The 24,748-nt window shown below is 56.4% G+C and overlaps 2 protein-coding genes across 8 annotated transcripts; one reads left to right on the forward strand and one right to left on the reverse strand.

Annotated features, from left to right (window-relative positions):
• Positions 1 to 2,957: 2,957 nt before the first annotated feature.
• ARHGAP33 (Rho GTPase activating protein 33) lies at positions 2,958 to 15,497 on the forward strand. 5 transcript variants are annotated; one of them, XM_082708772.1, is made up of 23 exons: positions 2,980 to 3,127; positions 3,872 to 3,953; positions 5,027 to 5,124; positions 5,203 to 5,287; positions 5,654 to 5,734; positions 5,838 to 5,975; positions 6,400 to 6,492; positions 7,013 to 7,135; positions 7,224 to 7,301; positions 7,385 to 7,451; positions 7,535 to 7,594; positions 7,688 to 7,840; positions 7,924 to 8,026; positions 8,850 to 8,994; positions 9,074 to 9,156; positions 9,241 to 9,348; positions 10,687 to 10,832; positions 11,472 to 11,625; positions 11,710 to 11,855; positions 11,939 to 12,013; positions 13,076 to 13,750; positions 13,842 to 14,233; positions 14,327 to 15,497. In XM_082708772.1, the coding sequence occupies exons 2-23, from the start codon at positions 3,927 to 3,929 to the stop codon at positions 15,110 to 15,112; spliced, it is 3,816 nt and encodes a 1,271-aa protein (XP_082564898.1). In that variant the 5' UTR covers positions 2,980 to 3,127; positions 3,872 to 3,926; the 3' UTR covers positions 15,113 to 15,497. The 5 variants fall into 5 exon arrangements, with proteins under 5 accessions (XP_082564899.1, XP_082564896.1, XP_082564898.1 ...); XM_082708771.1 differs by having other exon boundaries at positions 2,993 to 3,127; positions 3,848 to 3,953; XM_082708773.1 differs by lacking the exon at positions 3,872 to 3,953 and having other exon boundaries at positions 2,958 to 3,127.
• Positions 15,498 to 15,542: 45 nt separating this feature from the next.
• LOC309852372 (inactive serine/threonine-protein kinase TEX14-like) lies at positions 15,543 to 24,709 on the reverse strand. Of its 3 annotated transcripts, none has more exons than XM_082708775.1 (16): positions 23,260 to 24,709; positions 22,403 to 22,589; positions 19,577 to 19,691; positions 19,034 to 19,199; positions 18,800 to 18,954; positions 18,658 to 18,718; positions 18,457 to 18,581; positions 18,236 to 18,328; positions 17,455 to 17,790; positions 17,219 to 17,376; positions 16,948 to 17,141; positions 16,792 to 16,864; positions 16,620 to 16,708; positions 16,360 to 16,533; positions 15,840 to 15,889; positions 15,543 to 15,749 (listed from the first exon to the last, which is right to left on the reverse strand). In XM_082708775.1, exons 2-16 carry the CDS (start codon positions 22,533 to 22,535, stop codon positions 15,653 to 15,655), a joined length of 2,019 nt encoding a protein of 672 aa, XP_082564901.1. In that variant the 5' UTR covers positions 22,536 to 22,589; positions 23,260 to 24,709; the 3' UTR covers positions 15,543 to 15,652. The 3 variants fall into 3 exon arrangements, with proteins under 3 accessions (XP_082564901.1, XP_082564900.1, XP_082564902.1); XM_082708774.1 differs by having other exon boundaries at positions 22,403 to 22,657; XM_082708776.1 differs by having other exon boundaries at positions 16,792 to 16,962; positions 22,403 to 24,709.
• Between the last annotated feature and the right edge of the window lie 39 nt (positions 24,710 to 24,748).

Here is a 24,748-nt window from a genome sequence, read left to right on the forward strand (position 1 = left end):
TCGGCATGCTCATCCCTCCCTCTTTGAAACTCTTCTTCCCCTCTTCCCAGTGCCCCACCATTCTCCTCACCTCTCTGGTCACACCTTGTCATTGCCCCATCTTGTCACTTGAGGATATCCCAGGTCCCTGGCCTTAACTGTATGTATTCATTCCCAGGTGCTCTCATCTAGCTTCACCTGTCTGGACATCACCTGTCTGGACTTTTGAAAAACCTGTTGTTTTGTCTGTAAATTCTTTGACACACTTCCCATTAAGAAGTAGAGTCAGTGTCCGTTCTCCCTGAAACTAGGTAGAACTCTGGGGACTGCCTCAACAAATAGAATACAGAGGAAATGACCCTGCTTTAAGTTTCTAAACCAGATTAGAAAAGGTGATACAATTTCCACCTGGTGGCCCAGCATCCCCTCTCTTTTGTGTGCTTTGGAGCCCTGGGCTGCCATGTAAAAAGTGCAGTTGCCCTACTGAGTAGGGATTTTGGTTACACGGGTGTATGCACTTGTCAAGATTCAGTGAAAATTCTGAATTTTATTGTAGGTAGAGTTGATCTCAAAATAAAAGCAAATATTGAACTCTAGTTAAAGATATGCATGCTGAAGTGTTTAGGGGATAGTATACCAATATCTGTTATTTATTCTGAAATATATCCAAAAAATAGTGAGACTACTGGAATAGAATGAATAGAGTAATAGGTGACCGGGATATAAAATAGATACAGTAAAATGTCAGTGGTAGGATCTAAGTGGTGGGTATATGGGTGTCTACTGTGAAATTCTTCAACTTTGCTATATGTTAGAAACTTTTCGTAATAAAATATTGGGAGAATTTATGACTAGGATTATTTTGATATCTGTATTTATTAAAAAGGGAGGATAGAACGGGTTTCTGTTAAAAGTAGCTTCTGAGGGCTCCTGGGTGGCTCAGTCAGTTAAGTGTTTATTTGACTTTGGCTCAGGTCATGATCCCGGAATCCCGGGATCAAGTCCCGTGTCAGGCTCCCCACTAAACAGGGAGGCTGCTTCTCCCTCTGCCTTTATCCCTGCTGATGCTCCTCTCTCAAATAAAGAAATAAATCTTTTTTAAAAAGTAGCTCTGTATATCATAGACATGGTATATATTTGTTTTCAACCTTTTTGAACAAACCATACATTTAAATGACATTTTTTTAAAAAAGGAAATTGCTGTTTAGATATAAAGAGAAATAAAAGATGTTTATAGTAGCAGAACTTGATCTAGTTGGGGGTGACTGGAGCCTAGAAGAATTTCTGAGGAAGTTACAACTTAAGCTGAGACAGGTAGGAATTAACTCATTGACAAAAGGCCATCCTAATTACTATTGCTGGATTATAAATCATCCCCAAAATTTAGTGGCATAAAACAATCATTTTATTGTTCATGGATTCTGTGAATCAGAAATTCGGACAGGGCACAGTTGGGGACAGCTTATTTCTACTCCATGATGTCTAGGGGTTCAGCTAGAAAGACGCAAAGGTGACTTGACAACCAGGGACAGAATTTCTGGAGCTTCTTCACTTACAAGTCCGGCACCAGGGCTCAGATGACTCCAAGGCTGTGCTCAGATGGAACTGTATACTCTAGTGCTTACACATGGTCTCTCCACAGGGCTTGGGCTTCCTCAAAGCATGGCTTCCTGGCCATAGGTGCACTTCTCACATGATGCCACAAAGCTCTACAGCTAGTTGTTCCAGCAGACAAAAAGGAAGATGCATTGCTTTTTTGCAACTTAGCCTCAGATATAGCATAATGTCAATTCCACTATTCTCTGTTGGTTGAAGTTGTCAGTCTTGCTCAGAGTCAAGGGGTAGAGGACACAGACTCCAGCTTTTCATGAAATCAGTGTCAAGGAATTTGCAGTCATTTTAAAGACTGCAGGCAACGGGAACATCATGTAAGAAATCCCTGCAATGGGAGTGAAGTCTGCAAGTTCAATAAGCTGAAATAAGTAACTCTAAATTGAGCCCTCCTCAGCATTCCCTTTCCCCAATCCTGGCTTAATTTTTTATCCTTAGAATTTATCACCTTCTGATTTGCTATATTTTTGAATATTTTGTTCATTGTTTTCTCCCACCAGCTTCTGAGCCCCATGTGAGCAGGATATATTTTCCCTTGTTTTGTTACTGATGTAGCCACAAAGTAAGTAACTAGAGTTTTTGAAAGAGTGAATAAATCAAAGCGGTGCTCTCTGAGGTGCGGGCCCCTGTTGAGAACACGACCAGGGGAAAAGTTCTCTCGGAAAGGGCGTTGTTAATAGCCTTTTTGGGGCCTGGCTCAAGTCAGAGGCAGAGCTATTGGGACTGGCTTTATGGGAGGTGTGGTCTTGTTTCTGGCATTGCGGGCTAAACCAGTTCCTAGGAAAAAGGAGTCAAAGCTGGAGGCCGGCCTGCAAGAAGCAGTAGAGCAGGAGGCAAGGGCAAATATCCAGTGGGCAGGGCAAGGCCGAGGATAACGTCCCAGGCAGGGTATCTGAGTCTGTGAAAACCGTCCATGGGCAAATGCCCTCAGTATTCTGTGGGCGGTGTCAGGGTTAGGACTGACAAGCTGGAGCTACAGGATTGAAACGTTGAAAAGCTGCCTGGGGATGGAGAAAAGCTCTGAGGCCATGGAAGAACCCAACTAAGAGTGTCAAAGGGGGAAAAAAGTGTCAGAGGACTGGTCACTGAGAGTGGACTAAGGGGAGGGCTCAATGCTTAGTGTTAGAAGTGTAGGAAGCAAAGCATAAAGAACCTAGGGGTGTGTCTCAGGAGGGCAATGGGAGCCAATGAAGAGCAGTCATGGGCGCGGCGCTGTCAAACTTCGCTGGGCGGGACCGAAGGCACCGAGCCAGGGATGGGACCGAAGCCTAAGCCAATGAAAAGCCGACAGGTGGGCGGGGCGTCGCCCTAAGGCCAAGGGTGGAGCCAATGAGAAGCGGCGCCGCGTCCCCGCTGCCCCCGCCTCCGTGGGGCGCGCGCCGAAGCCACGGGCAGCCGTTAGGGGCGGGGCCTGCAGCCGCCCGCGCGCGGCTCGCGCCCTCCCCTTTGTGTCGCCATGGCGGCGGCGGCGGCGACGAGGACGACGAGCGAGGGGTCGAGCGCAGCCGGCGCCTGAAGAGGCTACGCTACCATGGTGGTGAGGGGCCCACGCGGCCGTCAGTCCGTCTGCGTGTCAGTCTGTCCGCACGCGGCCCCGCCCCGCGCGCCCCGCCCCCGGCCCCGCCCGAGCCCGCGGCCTGCGCCGCCCCTCACCCCTCGTCGAGGTCCCTCTCGTCCCGGGTCTTGGGCCCGAGCTCTTAACCCGGCCCCGCCCCCTCAGTGTGCATCCCCTTCCACGCCCTGGATGGAGGTGACAGTGGCCGAGGACCCAGGCTTGGGGGGATGGGCTAGTCCCGGGAAGGACCCGCACCGCCGGTTGCCCCTTCCCCGGGACCTGCCGAAGCTTCCTGGGTTCTTCGCCATCCCCCATCCCACAGCCATCCTCAGCGTCTTCTTCTCCCAACCTCCATCCCTCCCTGGCTAGCCCCCTCCCCCTCCTACCACCAGCCCCCTTCTTGTTCTTGAGCCCCACCCCCATCCGGCTCCATCCTCAGCCTGACCCTTTTCTTCTCATTCTCACTACGTTCTGCTCCCTCTCAATCAACCCTCCCCTACCCCTCCATCGGCCTGAGCCTTGGCCTTTCCAGCATCTCCCCTGCCCTTACACCCCAACCCCACACTAGCAGTGTACCTCTGGCTAGATCCTAGGGTCCTTCTCCATCTTCTTGTCCTCACCCTCCCTCCCCACCATCTCCTCCTCCCACCATGCTGCTCCTGCTCATTCATCCATTCATTCCCTCATTCGCTCACTTAACAGACATTCCCTGATACTTCCTGGCAGAGCCCATGTTCCAGACGCAAAGAAATTCACGTCCCGTCCTGCCTTGGGGAGCTTCATGGGCTGGAGAGGGACAGAACCGAGGGTGAGACCCAAGGATGAACCTGGGGTCGCAGGGATATGAAGGAGGGAGTGGCTAGAGCCTGGCCTGGGAAATACCGATCTGGCAGCTGGTTAATTTATTCATCAGATCTTACCCAGCTCCTGCTGTGTGAGTGGGCACTGGGACCCAGAGAAGAATTAGGCTCAACCTTCCTTGTGAGGAGCATCAGTTCTGTGCCCAGCTCTGTGCTGGGTCGCTGATCCTGGGGAAGTCACAGTCCAGTGGGGGGAGATGGACTTGTCACCTGTGGTATCTCAGAGTGCTCAGGGCTGGGATGGGAGAACCTCAGGGGATAGAGGAGTCTAGAAGAGCAGGCTAACACTTCCAGGACAGGGAATGAGAGAGATGAGACCTGAGGAATGAGGAGGACGGAACCTATGGAAAGCATAAGGAAGAGTGAGTGTTCCCTGCAGAGGGAACTACCTTTGCAAAGGCCTAGGAGGAAATGAGAAGATGGTGCTTTTGTTGGATTCTTAGAAGTTTGAAAGCTTCCAGAGTGGAGGCCAAAGGGGGAAGATGGGACTGGAGAGGTAAACAGACCTGAGAATTCAGACTTTTATCTTGAAGATAACAGGGAGCCGTTGAAGGTCTATGATCTGTGGAGAGACAGGCAGATATGTATGGTATGAAAATTATACTGGCGCTTGCTGTGAAGAAGCTGGCAGGAGGGGAGAGGTTGGAAGCAGGAAGATTGATAAGATGGGAGCTGTGATTGTCCAGACATCAATAAAAGGTGTGGAGAGGCACATGGGGGCATGACTATACTCCGCAGGGGCTAAAGGAGGGGTTTAAACAGGGAGAGATGGTACCAGCATGTGCTCTCTCTCCCTCACCTTCAGGCTGTGCTCTTCCAGCCCCCCACCCCAGACCACACACAAAGAAGCAGGCCCACCCTTAGTTGCTCTCACCTCTCCTTGACCTACCCTTTTGCTCCATGCTTAGGGCAGCCTATGAAGCAATTCGGGCCTCTGCGCCCAGGCTCACAGATAACAATGCTCCCGTTGTCTCTCTGCTCCCATCTCTGGAGGCCTCTGATTCTTCTTTCTGTTCTACAGGCTCGCAGCACTGACAGCCTGGATGGCCCAGGGGAGGGCTCAGTGCAGCCCTTGCCTCACACTGGGGGGCCCAGTGTGAAGGGGAAGCCTGGGAAAAGGTGAGAGATGAGGGTGAGGTTCAGCTTAGGAGGGGGGTTGAATGCAGGAGCCACCAGTGATGTGTACCTGTCCCCCAGGCTCTCGGCTCCTCGAGGTCCCTTCCCCCGGCTGGCCGACTGTGCCCATTTCCACTACGAGAATGTTGACTTTGGCCATATTCAGGTATGAGGGCTTTGCACCAGGTGGGAGGGTGAGAGCCTCCCCAGCCCTGAAGCAATATTAGCCACTTTACCCTTAAAACCTGTCTCAGGAATAGGTGCTCCTCCCACCTGAGCAGTCAGTGGCAAGAGTCACAGGGCGGAAGGGGAGCACGGTTCATTCATTCGTTCATTTCTTTATTCATTCACCTAACCTTTTGTTAGGTGTAGGCTCTGTGCCAGGACGCTGTACTCTGAGACATTACCAGGCCCTGCCCTCAGGGAGGCCAAGGCCAGGGTTGCAGACCCATCTCTAGATAGTGCTCACCTGGAAAGATCAGGACTGGAACAAAAGTGAGGCCCCTCCCTGGGCCTTTGTTTCCCTCTGCAGCTCCTGCTATCTCCAGAGCGCGAAGGCCCCAGCTTCTCTGGAGAGAATGAGCTGGTGTTTGGGGTGCAGGTGACCTGTCAGGTGAGGCCACCCCCTTCTCATCTGGCCTGACAGATTGGTCTTTGTGGCTTCCAGCTCAGTGTAATGGGACTACTGGTCCTTTCTGTCCCTCCTGCCCCCACAGGGCCGCTCCTGGCCAGTTCTCCGAAGTTACGATGACTTCCGATCCCTGGATGCCCACCTACACCGGTGCATATTTGACAGGAGGTTCTCCTGCCTCCCAGAGCTCCCTCCACCCCCAGAGGGTGCCAGAGCTGCCCAGGTAACCTGCTGGTTGTCTCAGCCCCCTGCCCCCCAGCTATGGTGTGTCCTCCTGAGCAATGTGGGAAGCCGTCAAGAGAGGATAGTGAAATACTTAAACACTGCTATGGCCCAGGTTCCAACCAGTCGGAAGGGAGAGGCCCATGATGAAGCTGCAGCAGGGAGGCTCCTTTCAGTTTTAGGATGATGAGGTGTTCCAGGGGATTCGGTGGGAGAGTCAGCGGGGCCCCGCCCAGTGCGGGCACACAGAGCCTGGCAGCCCATTTACTAACTGATACGGAAATAGGTCAGTGCTTACCAGTGGAGCGGCACCATGCATTCAGGCTGAATCCCAGCCCTGCCTAGAGGTGAGCTAGGGCAGTAGAGAAGGGCAGCGAACTCTCTCAAGGTCCCCTCACAATAGCCCCCCGACAACCTGCCCCCAGATGCTGGTACCCCTGCTGCTGCAGTACCTGGAGACCCTGTCGGGCCTGGTGGACAGTAACCTCAACTGCGGGCCTGTGCTCACCTGGATGGAGGTGCGCCCAGGAAGGGGGGCTTGGAGCTGGGAGGGAGCGAGGACCAGTTTGCAAGTGTGTGTGGGTGCAGGAAAGAAATGAGCCAGAGTGGAGGAGGCCCTGGTATTTCAGTGTCTGTGTGGGCATGCCTGTGAGGGAGAATGAGTGTGTGTGTGTGTGTGTGTGTGTGTGTGTGTGTGTGAGCAAGCGAGCAGGCATTGGACTGTGCGCATGTAAGCATTTCAGGATCTATCAGTTAGAAATAGGTATGACTGTAACTCCTAGAACACCGGGCCCACAGTGGCTCCAACCAGGTTTTCAGAGAGTAGGTGAGCTTGTCTGCTACGGAGGATGAGGGCACCGGGGTGTCCCAGGACATGAGAAGGGCGGAGGGGCTTTGTTGGACAAGAGTTTAGGTGTTTGACCCATAGCTCTGACCAACAGAGGCTCTCAGGTGGGGGACAGGTAGTGGCCTCCTCCTGGCCTGGAGGAAACTTCTCTGCCTTTATTGTCTCCTCCTCATGGTCTCTCCCCACCTCAGCTGGACAACCATGGCCGGCGCCTGCTCCTCAGTGAGGAGGCCTCCCTCAACATCCCCGCAGTGGCCGCCGCGCACGTCATCAAGCGGTACACAGCCCAGGCACCAGACGAGCTGTCCTTCGAGGTGAGGCTATGGGGAAGCAGACTCCGGCTGGGCTCCCCACTTCCCTTGTCCCTTCTGACCCTTCCTCCAATGACCGTCCCTCTCCCAGGTGGGAGACATTGTCTCCGTGATCGACATGCCGCCCACTGAGGATCGGAGCTGGTGGCGGGGCAAACGAGGCTTCCAGGTGAGCCTGGCTCAGGTGGATGGGAGGGCCAGGGCACCGCGCCAGCTAGGGTGGCCCACTCACTGACCCCAAACCCTCCTCAGGTCGGTTTCTTCCCCAGTGAGTGTGTGGAACTGTTTACGGAGCGGCCTGGTCCAGGACTGAAGGGAGGTAAGTGCCAGGGACAAAATGGGGAGGCTTCCCAGCCTTCTTTGCCCATCATCCAGTCTTTCCACCCATTGTTCACCCCACAGAAGCTGATGGTCCCCAGTGCGGTGTCCCAACGCCCCAGGGTGTCTCCTCTCTGACCTCAGGTAATGGGACAAGAGGGCAGGCCCCTGCCCACCCCACCCACCATAAGACTAGTGGTCACACTGACCCTCTGTGACTTGCCTTTACTCCCACAGCTGTGCCCCGGCCACGTGGGAAGCTGGCGGGCCTCCTCAGAACCTTCATGCGCTCCCGCCCTTCTCGGCAGCGGCTGCGGCAGCGGGGCATCCTGCGGCAGAGGGTGTTTGGCTGTGACCTTGGCGAGCACCTCAGTAATTCAGGCCAAGATGGTGAGGCCCCATGTCCACCTGCCCAGCCCGCTTCTCCCGCCCCGTTACAGCCTGCCCAGACCTGAGCCCCTGCTTCCTCCCAGTGCCCCAGGTGCTTCGCTGCTGCTCTGAGTTTATCGAGGCCCATGGGGTGGTGGATGGAATCTACCGGCTCTCAGGAGTGTCATCCAACATCCAGAGGCTACGGTGAGGGCCTTCAACCAAGCCCTTCCGCAAACAGTCACTGAGCATCATCTCTCTTCCAGGCCCTGTGCCATGTGCTGGGGACACAGAGTTATGGAGGGGGGGGGGTGGCGGTTAGGAGAGCTTAGAGTGGGGTCGGACTGGGGCTGGGGGCAGGGAGGGTTTTCTTGAGGAAGTGACAGCCAAGCTGAAGCACAGTGAGTGCAGGGGAAAGCAGCAGGAGCTCATGTCCCTGGAGTAAATGGACCTTTCAGATACTGTTAGGATTTTGCCTTTTACTCAGAGGAAGGGGTCTGAGCTGGGGAGGGACAGCGTGAACCGTCTAAGGTGGGAGGCAGTGAGACAGGAGTCCTGGGGCTAACAGGAGGCGCGGGAGGTAACAGTATGGAGCCTGGGGCTCTGCGAGATGAGGCAAAGAAAGGGTCACACGAGATGGCATTTACCCAAGAGCAGTGGACACAACCAGAAAGTTTTGAGCAGGGGCTGCTAGGATTTTGGCCACATTTTCCAGTGACCTCTTGAAGCCAGGAGAATGACAACTTCATGGGAGTAGCGTCGTGATCATGTTCTGTATTCAGATGACCTCGGGTAGCCACAAGCAGGAGCACCTCCCACCTGAGCCTCAGTGTCATCCTCTGTAAAATGGGGCACGCTCAGTGGGGCACACAGAGTTGTTAGGGAGTTCTGTAAGGTACTACCTCTGAAGAGCCCAGCACAGGAAGAGAGTTGCTTCTGTCTGTGGACCATTTGGGAGGTGGGGGAAGAACATGGCCAGGTGGGTCAGCTCTGACCTGAGTCTTTCTTCTCCTTGACCTGGTGGCCTCAGGCATGAGTTCGACAGCGAGAGGATCCCTGAACTGTCTGGCCCCGCCTTCCTGCAGGACATCCACAGCGTGTCCTCCCTCTGCAAGCTCTACTTCCGGGAGCTGCCGAATCCCTTGCTCACATACCAGCTCTACGGGAAGTTCAGCGTGAGTAAGGGAGCTGGCAAGGTTGGAGGGTGCTGGGATGCCCCGGCCCAGCCCCCGTCACGCCTGTGCTTCCTCTCAGGAAGCCATGTCCGTGCCCGGGGAGGAGGAGCGCCTGGTGCGTGTCCACGATGTCATCCAGCAGCTGCCCCCGCCTCACTACAGGTAAGCCAGAAGGGGCAGGGAAGGCCTGTGGGGGGGTCCCATGGGAGCTGAGGCTCAGGTGTCGTCCTCCACTGCCACCCCCAGGACCCTGGAGTACCTGCTGAGGCACCTGGCCCGCATGGCAAGACACAGTGCCAACACCAGCATGCATGCCCGCAACCTGGCCATCGTCTGGGCGCCCAACCTGCTACGGTGAGCTGGCAGCCCACCAGCCTGACCCCTCAGCTTCCTTCCACAAGCTGGGCCTCAAGTCGGCCCCACACTTCCCACCCAAAACCCACCCAGCTTCTGTTCTCTCTTTCACTTAATTCCACACATACTTCCTAAGGACCCCCTGTGTGCGGGCTCTTGTTCTCAGCCAAGGGACCCAGGACCCAACAGTGAGCAAGAACCTGTGCTCCTAGGCTCACATTTTCATGGGGGAGACGGACAATGAACTAGCAACAAGAAAACTAGAGAGTGTGGTGTGATGGTGACGAGTTCCAAGGAGAAAGATGACAAAGCAGGGAAAGGAGATGCATGTGGCCATGGAATTTTGAAAATTTTAGAGGGGCAGGCGAGGCTTTCATAAGAAGTGAGCCCCAGAGGATTTGATGGTGACCAAGACAGAAGAGCTCTCTGCTCTGCGTGAATTAAGTGGTCCGTGAGATGGTGGATATAAGAACTATTAGGATAAAGAAAAAAAAAAAAAGAGAGAGAAGGAAGCTTTAACAATTTTAAATAAGGTGGGTGAGGAAGACTCCATTGAGAAGGTAACATTTGAGTCAAGACCTGCCGGAGGCAAGGGTGGGGACCCATGTGGACTTGTGGGGAGGAGCAGACCAGGCTAAGGGAACACAAGTGCCAATGTCTGGAGGCTGGAAAGGCACTTCTGTGCTGGAGGGCCAGCAGGGAGCCCAGGGTGGCAGGAGGGAGCAAGGGAGTGAGTGAGTAGTTGAGGGGGAGGAGATGACAACGTCAGAGTGATGACAGGGGACCAGCCAGAGCAGTAACTTCTGGGTTCCGGGTCATGGTAAGGACTTTGCTTCTGCCAGGAGAGAGGTGCAGCAGGGGAGGCTCTGAGCCTGCAGGGCCCTGATGGGGTCACAGGCTCCCTCTGGTTGTGGCTCGGAGCAGACTGCAGGGGGCAGGATAACCTGGGAACCCAGGGAGGAGCCGCTGTGATGTCCAGGAGTGGGAGGATAGAGGCTGGGCCACCGTGGGGAAAGTGGGGGAGAAGAGTTTAGAATCTGGAGAGATTTTTGTGGATGAAGCAGACAGGGATTGCTGAGAGGCTGGATGTAGGTGTGAGGGGAAATAGAGGGGTCAGGAGCATCACCCGGATGTGTCTGGCCTGAGCACTGAGATGGGGAAGGCAGGGAGGGAGGGGGTTGAGGAAAGGTTGAGAACCCAATTCTGGATGTGATCACTTTGATGAGGTCAGAGGTTTTGGATGACTGTCATTTCTTCCGTTGACTTCCCATCGTGCCTAGCTGGAACCTGCCAGCTGGGCTCAAAGCACCTGGCACCCCTCCCCCTTGTCCCATCCAGGTCCATGGAACTGGAGTCTGTGGGGCTGGGTGGAGCAGCAGCCTTCCGGGAGGTCCGGGTGCAGTCTGTGGTGGTGGAATTCCTGCTCACCCATGTGGATGTGTTGTTTAGTGACACCTTCACCTCTGCTGGCCTCGACCCTGCAGGTATGCTCATCCCACCCCCTGATGTCCTGGCTACTGCCCCCTCATTGTTAGGGCTGCAGTGGGAGGGCAGGTGGGCTCCCAGCCCTATCCCTACCCCACTGAAGCTGGACCTCCCTCCTGGCTCCTTGAGGACCCCGCCCCGGCCTCTCCCTCCCCTCCCCCCACCTTCTCATTTCAGCTCCTACGCTCAGGATCCCCACTTCTTGGCCCGGACATCGTTCTTCCTTCACCCCTTGTAGCTCCCGGGGGCTCTTGGGGCCTTGGGGCCACCAGGGAGGAGGTGGGAGGTCCCCAGACTTGACCCCGCCCTGGCCCCACCCAGACTCCCCGCCCTACCCCGGACCCCAGCCCAATCAGGATTCAGCACGTCGGAGGGCCCTCTGGCCCGAGGTAACTGAAGCCAGAGCCGCTGCCCTCGCTGGCTGCCGGGAGCTGCCTCCTCATCAGCTCGTCCTGCCTCACTCCTCCTCCTCACCTGCCTGCTGCCCACCCATTCCCGCCTGATCCGCCCTGGCCCCCTGCCTTGCCAGCCCGGGTGGGCACGCTGCGGGGCCGGGGCTTGGGCTGTGGCGCTTGGCTTTGCCTGTGGCCTTGAGAGGCCCCCAGAGCTGACAGCTGCCCCCTTTCCCAACTCCTCAGGCCGCTGCCTCCTCCCCAGGCCCAAGTCCCTTGCGGGCAGCGGCCCTTCCACGCGCCTGCTGACGCTGGAGGAAGCCCAGGCTCGGACCCAGGGCCGGCTGGGGACTCCCACCGAGCCCACCACTCCCAAGGCCCCAGCTTCACCTGTGGAAAGGTGAGTGGAATGCTGGGGGAGCACAGGGCCAGCCTGGAGGCCCCAGATCCTCTGACTCTCTCCTTTGTCTCCCGCAAACCCCAGGAGGAAAGGGGAGAGAGGCGAGAAACAGCGAAAGCCAGGGGGAAGCAGTTGGAAGACCTTCTTTGCACTGGGCCGGGGCCCCAGCATCCCCCGAAAGAAGCCTTTACCGTGGCTGGGGGGCACCCGTGCACCCCCGCAGCCTTCAGGTCAGAGGCTGCAGTGGGTGGGGAGTTGGGGTGGAGGGGAGGCACTCTGGAGTGCCCCATGCCCATCCTGCCTCTTTTCGCAGGTGGCCGACCTGACACAGTCACGCTAAGATCTGCCAAAAGCGAGGAGTCTCTGTCATCGCAGGCCAGCGGGGCTGGTGAGCGCCAGGTGGCCCAGGCCCGGCCTGGTGGAGGAGCTGGGAGGGCTGGCGGCCCTGGGGTGGCCTCTAAATGTACTTCAAATTTGTGGGTTTGGGGTTCCTTTTTGATGTTCTTTAGTTCCTAATCTGGACATGAGTTTCAGTGTGTTAAAAAAAGTGTCACCCTTGGTTCATGATGCTCTGTGATCACTGGTCCAGGCAGGGCCCTTGCAGGTTTTTATTTATTCCTTTGGGAAAAAATCTAAGTAATGAAACGACCACCTGTGAGCCCACTGGCCAGAAGTGAAAGAGCCCCACTCCCTTGGTTGCAAGCTCCTTCCCACCAGAGGCAGCCCTGGATTCCATGGGCAGCATCTCCTTGCTCTAAGATTTTATCCCCTGCAGGCCTCCGTGTAACATATGGCACAGTCCTAGCTGTTTTGTAAATGTTGAAGGTCTCCGAAGAAAGGGTGCTGGATGCGGAACTTGACTTCCCGCTCACTGCCAACCACGTGGCTGAGTGTTGCTCAGCCTTGTGCCTCTTAGCTGCTCTCTGGTATTCATGTGCGGCTCTCCCATCCCAAGTCACTTGTCTATCCTCCTCCCGAGGGCTTGGGGGCTTTGGGGAGCACTCCTTACACACCACACTCTGGAGAGTGTTCCAGGCACCCAGGAACGAGGGGAGGGGCACGCTGTGGGCCTTGCTCATGTTCAACTTTACAGGACAAGGCCCAATTGCCCCCTGCCCAAAAAAAAAAAAAAAACCAGTCACGTCTGTACTCCTGATAGTGATAGTGAGAGCTCGGGAGGTCCCGCTGGTCTCCCACTCACAAGCCTTGTGGTTGTCAGATGTCAGACTGGCCTTTGGGGGTAGAACAATTCTTATCATGGCCTTGCCATCTCTTTCCTTTCTCATTTTGCGTGTGAACAGTGCCTGGATTTGCAGCCATTGGGACCCTACCCAGGGGAATGCCCCTTCGTGTAACTTCCCCAGCCTAGCCCACTGGGTGATGTACCCTATCCTTACTGCCATATGCCTATGAAGTTCTGACCCCTGACACCTAACTGCCCCCCTTCCAGGCCTCCAGAGGCTGCACAGGCTCCGGCGACCCCACTCCAGCAGTGACGCTTTCCCTGTGGGCCCGGCACCTGCTGGCTCCTGCGAGAGCCTGTCCTCCTCCTCCTCCTCCTCCGAATCCTCCTCCTCTTCAGAGTCCTCGTCCTCCGGATCCTCAGCAGCTGGGCTGGCGGCACTCTCTGGTTCACCCTCACACCGAACCTCAGCCTGGCTAGATGATGGTGACGAGCTGGACTTTAGCCCACCCCGCTGCCTGGAGGGGCTCCGGGGGCTCGACTTCGATCCCCTTACCTTTCGCTGCAGCAGCCCCACGCCAGGGGACCCGGCACCTCCTGCCAGCCCGGCACCCCCAGCCCCTGCCTCCGCCTTCCCACCTAAGGTGACACCTCAGGCCCTCTCACCCCGTGGGGCCGCCAGCCCTGCCTCGCCCACCGCTCTGGACATCTCAGAACCCCTGGCCGTATCTGTGCCACCTGCTGTCCTGGAGCTGCTGGGGGCCGGGGGAACGCCTGCCTCAGTCACCCCAACGCCGGCCCTCAGCCCCAACCCCGGCCTGCGGCCCCATCTCATCCCCTTGCTGCTGCGCGGAGCCGAGGCCCAGCTGAGTGACACTTGCCAACAGGAGATCTGCAGCAAGCTGGCCCTGCCTGTTCCCCGGGGAGCCCCAGGCCAGCATGGTGAGTCCTGCTCTGCCCACCCCATGCCCTTAGGAACCCTGAAGGTGCATCCAAGCCTGGCTGACTTCTCTTCCCATTCCTCTCTGTGTAGGTCCTGGTATGGATTCACCGCTGCTGCCCCCACCCCTGTCCCTCTTGCGCCCTGGGGGGGCCCCACCCCCACCCCCCAAGAACCCAGCACGCCTCATGGCCCTGGCCCTGGCTGAGCGGGCTCAGCAGGTGGCCCAGAGACAGAGCCAACAGGAGCATGGGAGCACCCCTTCTGCTCCCCACTCCCCTTTCCACCGCTCACTGTCGCTGGAGGTGGGCAGTGAGCCCCCAGGGACCTCAGGGGTTGGGCCAGCCCCCAACTCCCTAGCCCATTCAGGTGCCTGGGTTCCTGGACCCCCACCCTCCCTACCAAGGCAACAAAGTGATGGGAGCCTGGTGAGGAACCAGCGGCCCCCCGGGACCTCAAGGAGGGCACTCAGAGGCCCTGCCCAGGTCAGTGCTCAGCTCAGGAGAGGTGGAGGGTGCAGGGGGTATGGGGATGAGCCACAGATGGCAGCTCGGTTCCTGTATTCTGTCCCCCCACAGGTTCCTACTCCTGGCTTCTTCTCTTCAGCCCCTCGGGAGTGCCTGCCGCCCTTCCTTGGGGTCCCCAAACCAGGCTTGTACCCCCTAGGTTCCCCATCCTTCCAGCCCAGCTCCCCAGCCCCGGTCTGGAGGAGCCCCTTAGGTCCCCCTGCACCACTTGACAGGGGAGAGAACCTATACTATGAAATCGAGACGGGTGAGGGAACCCCCTACTCTGGCCCCACTAGGTCCTGGAGTCCCTTTCGCTCTATGCCCCCAGATAGGCTCAATGCCTCATATGGCCTGCTTGGCCAATCGCCACCACTCCACAGGTCCCCTGACTTCCTGCTCAGCTACCCACCCCCCCCTTCGTGCTTTCCCCATGACCACCTTGGCTACTCAGCCCCCCAGCATCCCACCAGGCGCCCTACCCGGCCTGAGCCTCTGTATGTTAATCTAGCTCTGGGGGCCAGGGGTCCCTCACCCGCCTCTTCCAGCTCCTCCTCCCCTCCTGCACACCCCCGGAGCCGTTCAGATCCTGGCCCCCCAGCCCCCCGCTTACCCCAGAAACAGAGGGCCCCCTGGGGCCCCCACACCCCTCACAGGGTACCTGCGCCATGGGGCCCTCCAGAGCCTCTCCTGCTGTACAGGGCAGCCCCACCAGCCTATGGGAGGGGGGGCGAGCACCACCGAGGGTCCTTGTATAGGAATGGGGGGCAAGGAAGGGAGGGGGCTGGTCCCCCACCCCCCTACCCCACTCCCAGCTGGTCCCTCCATTCTGAGGGTCAGACCCGAAGCTATTGCTAAGCCGCAGCTGGGAGAGACCTTCCTCCCCTCCCTTCCCCCACACTGATATTGACCCAATCCAATCCCTTGTTTTGTATTTTCTTGAGCTCCTGACCCCTACCCCAGGTTTCTAACTTTGTAACATGTTTCTGATGTGGGTCCCTAACCTCTTATAGCTTCCCTACTCCGGGCTGAAGGGCACACCCATCCTCCCACCAACTTCCCCTCCTGGGGGCTCCCGCACAAATCTGAGGGCTAGGCCAACACCCTGTCTTCCCTCTCCCAGGAGCCCCCAGCTTGTCCTGACCTGTGCACAGGGGGTTGGGGAACAGCTCCTGCCCATCTCCCCCCACACTTCCCACTAAACCATCTGACAAAATTAATGAATAAAAATGGTGAAAACACGGCCAGTAGTGTCATACTGGGGCCAGACTCAGGGAACAAAGAGGCAGAGACAGATGGATTGCTTTATCACGTTATCATTTCAGCAAGTGCCGCATGGGAAGTCCATCCTGGGAGGCTCTAAGGGGCGGTGTGTGCAGAAAGGCAGTCACAGGCTCTCTAAGAATCGATTTCAGGAGCAGGGTCAAAGCTGGGCTTGTCTCCGAGTGGGCATCCACCCCGCAGCTCCGCTATGATCTCCTCCAGCAGGTCCATCCTGGGGAGTAGTGGGATGGGGGTGGAGCCAGGGTCACCACAGGGATGAGGAAGGGGCCCCAGGTGGCCCCCAGCAGGGCCCATTTCTCACTTCTGCAGGCTGGAGAAGAGACATCCTCTGATCAGCTCGGTACTGGGCTCCTGCAGAGGAAAAAGGCTGGAGCTGCCACCCAGTAGCCCTGGAGCTCGGGATGGGCCTGGAAGGGGGAGGAGGGCGAGGGGATAGGCTCCAGTTGCTCTGTCTCACCCACCCTCAGGGCCTTCCCCTGCCAGCAGCCTCCAAGAGGGTGGGAGGCCTCTCTGTGGGTCAGCAGGCAGGGGGTGGGCTTTAAGGCGGGAAGGTCCAGCAGGGCTGGCATCTTGGCTGAGTTCCTCTCAAACTGCTCCACAGAACCCTGGTCCCCAGCAGGGAGACTGTCCTGCAGGCTGGGAGTGTAGGGCAGGGCCCTGGGGAAGTCAGGTTGGTCAGGGAGCACAGGTCAGTGAGAGGACAGTTGAGGGGTCCCTGGTCAAAGGCGAGGCAGCTGAGGAAATGGGCTGGTGACAACTGGGGTGAGGGCTCATGGCTTAACAAACTGAGTGGTTGCACAGGGCCCTGGGGGGATCCATACTGTCGAGCTGGGCTCCAGGCAGTGGTGCAGGCTGACCCGGGCTGCAGGGCTGGAGCCTGGGTAGAGGCTGGAGCCGGGACTCGGGCTGCTGCCTAGAGTCAAGCTGCTGTCTGAGTCCCAGGCTGAGGCCCTCTGGACTCTGTTGCGGCCTGTGACCTCAGGAGTCTTCAGGGCCTGTGGAGACAATAGCAGGAGCTGTCATGGGTTTCCCAGTGTCCCATAACTCCCCTGGTCCTCCACATCCCTGCCCTGGCTCCTACCTGGCATGGGGAGAGGCCTAGGGACATCACAGGGGGTACAGGCCTGGGTGGAATCTTGGTTCGGGGAGCCACCTCACAGTACAGTGTGTCTGGGGGGACAGACCAGTTGGTTGGAATGGGGGGAACAGAGCTGAGCTCAGCACCAGCCACCACCCACTCCGTGTCCTCTAACCTGGTAGGAAATCCTGAGATGCAGGGCACCGTGTGGTCCAGTGCATCCGGGAGCTCACATCAGGAACCGAGTCCTGGGGAAAGGCAGCTGAGTGTGTGATGTGGGTCCGGCCTACGGTTCCACAGTCACTTCCCGGCCGGCCAGCATATCCCGTACCTGGGCCATGGCCTCCTGCAGCAGGTAGCGAGTGTTCTGCAGGCTGCCCCAGCGGTCGGCTGGCCCCAGGCCCAGCCCAGCCTGAACCAGGGCCTGGTAGGGGGCTGGCACCAGGGGATCCAGGGCCGGGCTCTCACCTGCCTCCAATTTAGCCTTCACCTCAGGCCCCTTCCTCCCAGCCCAGGGCAGCTGTCCTGTGAGGAAGCATGATTGGGGGACCCGACCCAGGGGACGACCTCAGCAGGGCTGGGGTGTAGGATCAATCACTGACCGGTGAACACCTCCTGGGCCAGGATGCAGAAGCTGTAGAGATCTGAGGTGGCAGCAGGCGTGTCACCGCAGATGAGCTCAAGTGGCAGCCATGGGTACAGTTCAGGAGGCGGGGGCAGCCCTGGACCTGAGCCTCCCCGGGAGTAGCCCTGCTGTGGCCTATGGAGGCCGAGGGGCCTGGTGAGCCAGTGGCCACGGGACAGGGATACGAGGCAGGCGGGGGAAGTGGGCGCTCACCTGGGCTGCAGCCAGTGTTGGTGCAGGGGCCTCCCGTGCTCCAGGCTGCTCACTTTGGCCAGGCCTGGCCGGACCAGCTGCACGGCGTGAGAGCTAAGGCCACCGTGGGCGTGCCAGCGGGCCTGCAGGAACAGCAGCGCCTCCAGCACCTGCAGCAGCAGGTGGCCAGGCAGCAGCCCCGGCACAGCACGGGGTCCTCCTGGACTCGGCCCACGTGGGTGCAGCACCACATGCAGGGAGCCCAGCCACACCGGTTCGAAGAGGAGGCACAACCCCGACAGGTCGGCCGAGGGGCTCAGTGCCATCAGCAGCAACAGGTTAGGGTGGTGCAGGGTGCTGGGCAGGAGGAGAGCAGGCCACTCACAAGGAGGCCCTGACCTGCTTGGTGGGGGCTGCTCCTCGGCACATCAGCACATGCCAGGGGTTGACCATCTGATCTACATCAGCCACCGGACAGAGGAGAAACTGAGACCTGGCTTGCAGGGCCAGCACCCAGTTCATACCCCATCTGGGGTACCTCTGCCTACACCCAGTCACTTCTCTGTGACCTAGAATACACAGCACACAGCCCTGGGACCCACTTTAAAGGAGGAAGGTGGGGGGTGGTCACTCCAGTAGGAGGGCTCCATACCAGGTGCGGGCCCAGAAGTGAAGAACTGTAACTGTGGCTCACTGCCACACTCCTGGCCTCCTGTTTATGAGACACCTGAGTCCGGAGGGCAGACTGGAGATGGGTCTGGGGGACTGGGCCATCCTCAGAGCAAGGCTGGGGGTGGTATACCTGCAGTGCTGAAGGTCAGCCAACAGCACATCCGGCTGAGCTTCAGGTGCCTTCAGCTTCCGAGCTGTCACGGAGTGGCCCCTCCACAGGAGGCTAGACAATGCCGGAGGGGGAAAGAGCACAGATCTGAAATGGGGGTCTTCCCACGAGGGAAGGAGCAGAGCTAGACACCTCCCAGACTCTGCTGACAGCCAGGCAGGGGGTGTGGGAGGGGCTCTCACTTGGCCATGAGGGTGTGGGAGCTGCTCTCGTAGGTGCGGTCGGGCTCGCCTTGGGCTGGCAGCAGCTCCTTGGGGTCCGCAAGGGGTATGCCTGTCACCAGCCCCAGTGGCCTCAGGCAGCTCAGCTGGGGGTGGGGAGTGGGATTATGATGCACAAAGCAGACAGGGATGTTCCCTGCTCCCCCAACCTCTCCCGCTTACCTGGCCAAACCCCAAGGCTGGAATTCGGGGGGGTCTTCTGATGCGCTCTCGTCTCGGTGCCCTGGGGCAAAGGAAAGTCCAGGGGTAAGTATAGGGCAGCTGGGGGCAGTGGGTGAGTGGGCTTTAGGATATGGGTAGTTACCTGTCTGCACACTCCCGCCGCGGCAAGGACAGGGAGCCACACAGGCTGTGTCTACAGCCGGCCTGCAACTGGCCCAGGGATGCACTGACCACCAACTCACCGACATGCACTAGTGCCGACATGTGGGCTCGGCACAGCTCTAAGAGCTCCAGCACCTGGACGGGGAACGTGTGTAGTGAAGCAGATGGAGGTACCAGCTCTATACGCCCCCACTCCACCTGGGCCACTGCTCACCTCCCAGCTCTGCTTGGCACCACCCTGCTCAGCCCAGTCCCAAGGTGTGCGACCCTGCTGGTCATGCAGACGCAGGTCACCCCCTGCCTGCAGCAGGTGCAGCATCACCAGGCTGCGGCCCGAGAAGGCGCCTGCATGCACAGGTGTGCTGCCATCGAGGCAGCGGCTGCAGTGGAACAACAAGGACAGAAATGCATTAGGAAAGAGGCAGAAAAGAGACAAGAGGTGGCAGGATGGGAGCACTGAGGGATGAGAGGAGTTGCGGTGAACATAGGAGGTGGACATCAGGACAGGAGGGTCACTTGGGGACAGGGTGAGGTCTTTACTGTGAGCATGGCAGGTAGCAGGAGAATGGGAGTAGTCCCTGCTGGACAAGAGGGGGTTAATCCAGAGAACAAGGGGGAGATTACTGGGGCCAGAAGGGTCATCAGGATGGAAGGATGTCATGAGGGAGTGGGTGTCTGGGGAGGAAAGCCTGGCTCTCAGGCTCTCTGGGGCTCAGACCCCGGGGAGCGGTGGGGGCACCGCCATCGGTCCACTCACTGGTTGGGGTTAGCGCCAAAGGTCAGCAAGAGCTGCACAGCAGAGCTGTGGCCCAGCAGCGCCGAGAGGAAGAGCCCCGTCTGCCCAGCGGAGTTCTCACCATCCACCTGGACAACTGAGGGGCAACAAGGCTTAGGACTGTCCCTGCCCTTTACTCTAGAGGCAGAGGTCCTGGGGGCCGCTATGCAACACCTCTGCCAATTCCCAGCCCCTGCAGTCCCTCCTTGACTGGGTGAGCCTTGACTCCAGGTTCTCTCTGTATACCCTGGAAGCCCCACCCTCCAATTACAGGGGACTCTACTCAGGATCTGTCTCAACAAGGTGCTCACCGTTAATGAGCCCACAGAGTTGCAACAAGGGATGAAAACCACCTGCTATGCTGACACCCATCTGCCACCCCAGAAGTGTCAAAAATCACACAAAGTTCCCCAGGAGCAAGGGGGATGTGGACTTCTCAGAACCTCGGCTGACAGGAGCCTCGTGCACCGTCCAGGGAAGGCAGCCTCCACCCAGCTCTACTGCAGTGTATGTACATGGGTCCCATGTGGCCAGCATCCAATTCTTCAAGAACAGCAAACTCTTGGGATGCCTGGGTGGCTCAGTCATTAGGCGTCTGCCTTCAGCTCAGGTCATGATCCCAGGCTTCTGGGATTAAGCCCCACCTCAGGCTCCTTGCTCAGTGGGAAGCCTGCTTCTCCCTCTCCCACTCCCCCTGCTTGTGTTCCCTCTCTTGCTCTGTCTCTATCAGATAAATAAATAAATAAAATCTTAAAAAAAAAAAAAGAAAAAGAAAAAGAAAAGCAAACTCTTGGATTTTCTTAGGAAATCTCTCAAGTTTATTTTTGAGTTCTGCTTCTAAGAGCTGGATCCAAGAAACAACCTCCTCTGCACTGCACTTATGCCAACCCCCTCCCCCCACCATCCTGCTCAGAGCCTCCTTCTCACCCCTCCTCTCCACACCCATTATCCTGAACTCTTCTTCCTTGAGGCCCTTGACCCTCTCCCTACTGAGGGCAAATGCATACTCCCTATGTCCTAGGCAGATATGGCTAAAATCAATCAAGCACTTGGCTTAAGCCAGCTTATTTACTGTCACAAAATTCCTCTAAAGGTGGTCCTTTAAGAACATCTGAATGTCACATTTACTGCCTTCTATTTTAGCCAGTAGCCCACTCTCTTTCTCAAAGGCATTCTAACTGATTTTCTGCATGTGTATTGCCTATAGAAGGGTCTTAAAACACAAATCACTGCATGATATAGATAATCATTACAACCGTAATCATTTCATGTATAATCTTACACAAGTTGTTCCAAAAAAGAGAGCGAGAGAGAGGGAGAGCAAGGCTCTTTTTATGAAGCTAGAATGACCTTAATTCCAAAACCACATAAGTTTCCAGAACCAAAAATAAAATTGTATTTCAATTCCACTTATGATCATATATGCTAACCCCCTGAATAAAGTAAAAGGGATTATCCAATTGATTTATTCCCCAAAATCAAGGATGATTCAACATAAGAAAATCATAGAAAACACATTCATGAATTAACAAAAAATCACACTTGACTCAGTAGATACAGAAAAAGCAACTGATAAAATTCAAAATTTCCATAAGAGACTCTTAATGACAGAGAACAAACTGAGCGTTGATGGAGGGAAGTTGGGGAGGGGGGGGAGATGAGCTAAATAGGTGATGGTTATTAAGGAGCGCACTTGTTATGATCAGCAGTGGGTGATATATGTAAATGATGAGTCACTAAATTAAATAAAAATAAAATTCAATACTTACTTATGACTGAGGGGTGGCAAATACCTCAAAAAACTAAGAATAAATGGGAACATCCTCACTTTATAAAAATTATATACCAAAACCCCAGAGCACCCACAATACTTAATGCAGAAATACAGATTAATTCTCTTTAATATAAAAAACAAGGAAAGAGGGACGCCTGGGTGGCTCAGTTGGTTGAGCAGCTGCCTTTGGCGCAGGTCATGATCCCAGCGTCCTGGGATCGAGTCCCACATCGGGCTGCTTGCTCGGAAGGGAGTCTGCTTCTCCCTCTGCGTCTGCCTGTGTTCACTCTCTCTCTGACAAATAAATAAAATATTACAAAACAAAACAAAACAAAAAAACAAGGAAAGAGATATCTATTGACAATAAAGTTTGGGGGTTCTGGCCAACAACTTACACGGGGTAAAAAAAAAAAAAAGAATTAGAGCTAAAAGGGCTGAGACCAAACTGTCAATCATCTGTGGGTAACAAAAACTGTAAAAGAGTAAAAAATTTCAACTATTAAGTTCAGAAAGTGGCCAGAAACACAATCGATTTACAAAAATCAATTGTAAATTAGATGTTCATTTCCTCCCTACAACTCCAATGGCTTCTCATCACACATAGAACAAAATATAACAGAATTCACCACTACTTCAGAGGCCCTTTCCTGTCTGTGGCGGTGCCTCTTAGCTTCCACCCTCTCCCTGAGTCCCCCTCCCCTCCGCTGCTACTTAACAATTTGTTTTGACTTCAAGGCCTTTGCAGTGGCTATTTCACCCTGGGGTGGGGGGTGGGGGGTTGCATGACTGGCTCTCATAAAACCACCCTTTTTGGTGTATCTACTTCATCCTCATCACTTTCTTAAATTCTCATGATAGCTTTCATTCACAATGACCCAGAAGGTTGTCCCTAAATCCCCATCATGGACATCAGAGGCTGGCGCGCAGTAGGTGCCTGGTACACAGCTGGTGACTGGCCCACTGAAGGCCCGCCTTCCACACAGCCCCTTGAGCTGCACCCCACAGATAGCTGCAGGAGCTAAAAGAACCCTCACCTCTCCGCAGGAGCCGAGTGAGGCCCCATCCTGGGCCCCCAGCCAGGGCCAGGCGATGCAGTCGTCCCAGCTGGGCTTCTGGATCCCTAACAGAGCCCAGCTCCATGGGGAAGCGAGAGCGCAGGGAGGGCATCTGTGGGCTCCGGCCTCCTCACTCAGCTCCTGGACAGGGATCACCTAGGGGTTTCTTATGAGGGAGGCGGAAGTAAACATAGTACCTCTTGGAGGCAATAAATACAGAGCCGGCCGGGAGTCCTAGAAGGCCACGTGAGAAAGAGAGGAGACTCAGGAGGAGTCTGCTCTGCTCTTAGGTGTTTGAATGGGGAAAGTGGTCGGACAGGGAGAGCTAATGACAGACCAGACCGGCAGGGAGTCTGGGGGCTGGGCATTCTCTCTGGGGGAGGGGGTGTAAGGGCTCCAGGGACAGGACCTGAGCTCTGGAAAGGACACTAGTGGTTTAGGAAAAGGGTCTGGTGAAGAGGGGCCTGAGTGCTTGGCCTGAGAAGGGGTAGGGTCTCCAAGCTACACGAGGGGGTGGAAGGAAGGGCGGTCAGGGCAAGGGCTAAGGCGCTGAGGCAGGCTCTGCGGGCTGGGAGAGGGTCTGACGGTTGCGGACACGGACTGAGGTTGAGGGAAGCCTCTGGGTCTGTGGGCTATGGGAGGGGACCTGAGGGCTATGTCTGTGGGCTGGGAACCGGAGTCTGAAAACGGGTAGGTTCTGCGGGCCACCAGGCGTGGGAAGGAGGGAGGAATACGAGGGAAGGCCGAGGTCTGGCAGTGGGGTCTAGTCTGAGGGCCCAGTAAGCTCTAGGAAGATTCTGGAGTCTAGGCTCCAGCCCACAGCTCTTTGTACCTACCGTTGCGCTCCAGCAGTGCTTACCACGTGACCCAGGCACGGTGGAGCGGGAACCTGGGGCGCATGCGCTTCGGTGGCTTGCGCTTGCGCAGCATCCCCCTCCTCTGAGAGACACCCCCACAGCCCTGGCGTGATGCGAAAGAAGAGAAAGCGATATCCACCCCAGAGCTGTCGGCTGTGCGGTACATGTTACCCGCTTTTTCCGCCTGCCCCAAGACTTGTTTGAGGTGGTGGGCCCTTCCTGATCCCTGTTTGGCTGTCTTCTTTCCACGCTTCTCACCACCACCACGGGCCCCACGTGTCCTGGACACCGCTCCCTCGAAATCCTCTGATACCGTACCTTCCACTGGGTCCCACACTTGTATCTCCCCAAAACTGCATTTCCTCCCCGCACCATCTCAGAGCCCCCCCTCTTCAAGCGAGGGCCCTGGGCCTCGCCCTTCAGTGTCTCCCTCCCATCCAGCCTCTCAGCCGGATGGCCCATCTACTCAGCTTCCAGACTGTCCTTCTCACCAGCCCCCTCCTCCGTTTCTATCGTCCTACCATGCTCCAGCGGCCTGTGGCGATTCCTTACTCTAGCTTCCCTTGGGCTCCCAGCCCATCTCCCCGCTCTGGTACACTCACTATGAGGTAGCCAGGGGACTTTTACAAAAGCCAATCCTGACTTTGTCCCTCCCTTGCTTGAAACCCTCCTGACTCCCCAGGGCCCTTGGCACAAAGTCCAGCCCATGAAGCCTGGCAACAAAGATGGCATCATCTGGCCTGCCTACCCTTCCATCCCTGTCTTCCCACTCCCCAGTCTGTTTCACACTCATCTGTCTATGCACTCACTTGCCTTTCTTTGAATGCTCTTCTCAGTATTCCCTTGGTTATCCTTATAAATTCTCTGGGAAGCCCTCTTGATCACCAGGAGTCTCCACTGATTCCCCAGGCTGTCACTGAAGATAGGTCTCTCTACCCCTACTGGACCAAGGCCTGTGAGTCAGGGCTTGCAGCTGTCTTTGTCACTGCTGTGTTCCCAGCATTGTTCACCTCAGAGCATAGCTCAGGAAGAGCCTCAGTAAATGCTTATTAAATTAAAAAGTGGTTTTCCTCTTCCCTCTGTCCCTCCCAGCCTCTGGGCTTCAGTGTCTCAGTGTCTGCTTATCATCTGGGCATCCACTGGAGTTAAGAAAGTTCCCCCTTAAGTCATTGATTGGCTGAGTAGAGCTGATCCCAGGCCCAGTGCAGGATAGGCCGCCTCAGGGTTGGAGGGAGACATGTTAGTTTTTTATCAATGTCCTTGCTATGCTCTGTGATCAGCTACTGGTCTCTCTTGAGCTGCCGAGCTGCTAGCTTGGACTGACTGAGGTCGAGAATAGCTCTTTCCCAAGAAGGCAGCTTCAGTGCAGGGCAATAGCTCAGGATCTTTCTTTCTTTTTTTTTTTTTCTTTTTTTAAGATTTATTTACTTATTTGACAGACAGAGATCACAAGTAGGCAGAGAGGCAG

This window comes from Mustela nivalis (assembly GCF_964662115.1).
Source record: "Mustela nivalis genome assembly, chromosome: 18".
In the NCBI taxonomy this organism is placed as follows: domain Eukaryota; kingdom Metazoa; phylum Chordata; class Mammalia; order Carnivora; family Mustelidae; genus Mustela; species Mustela nivalis.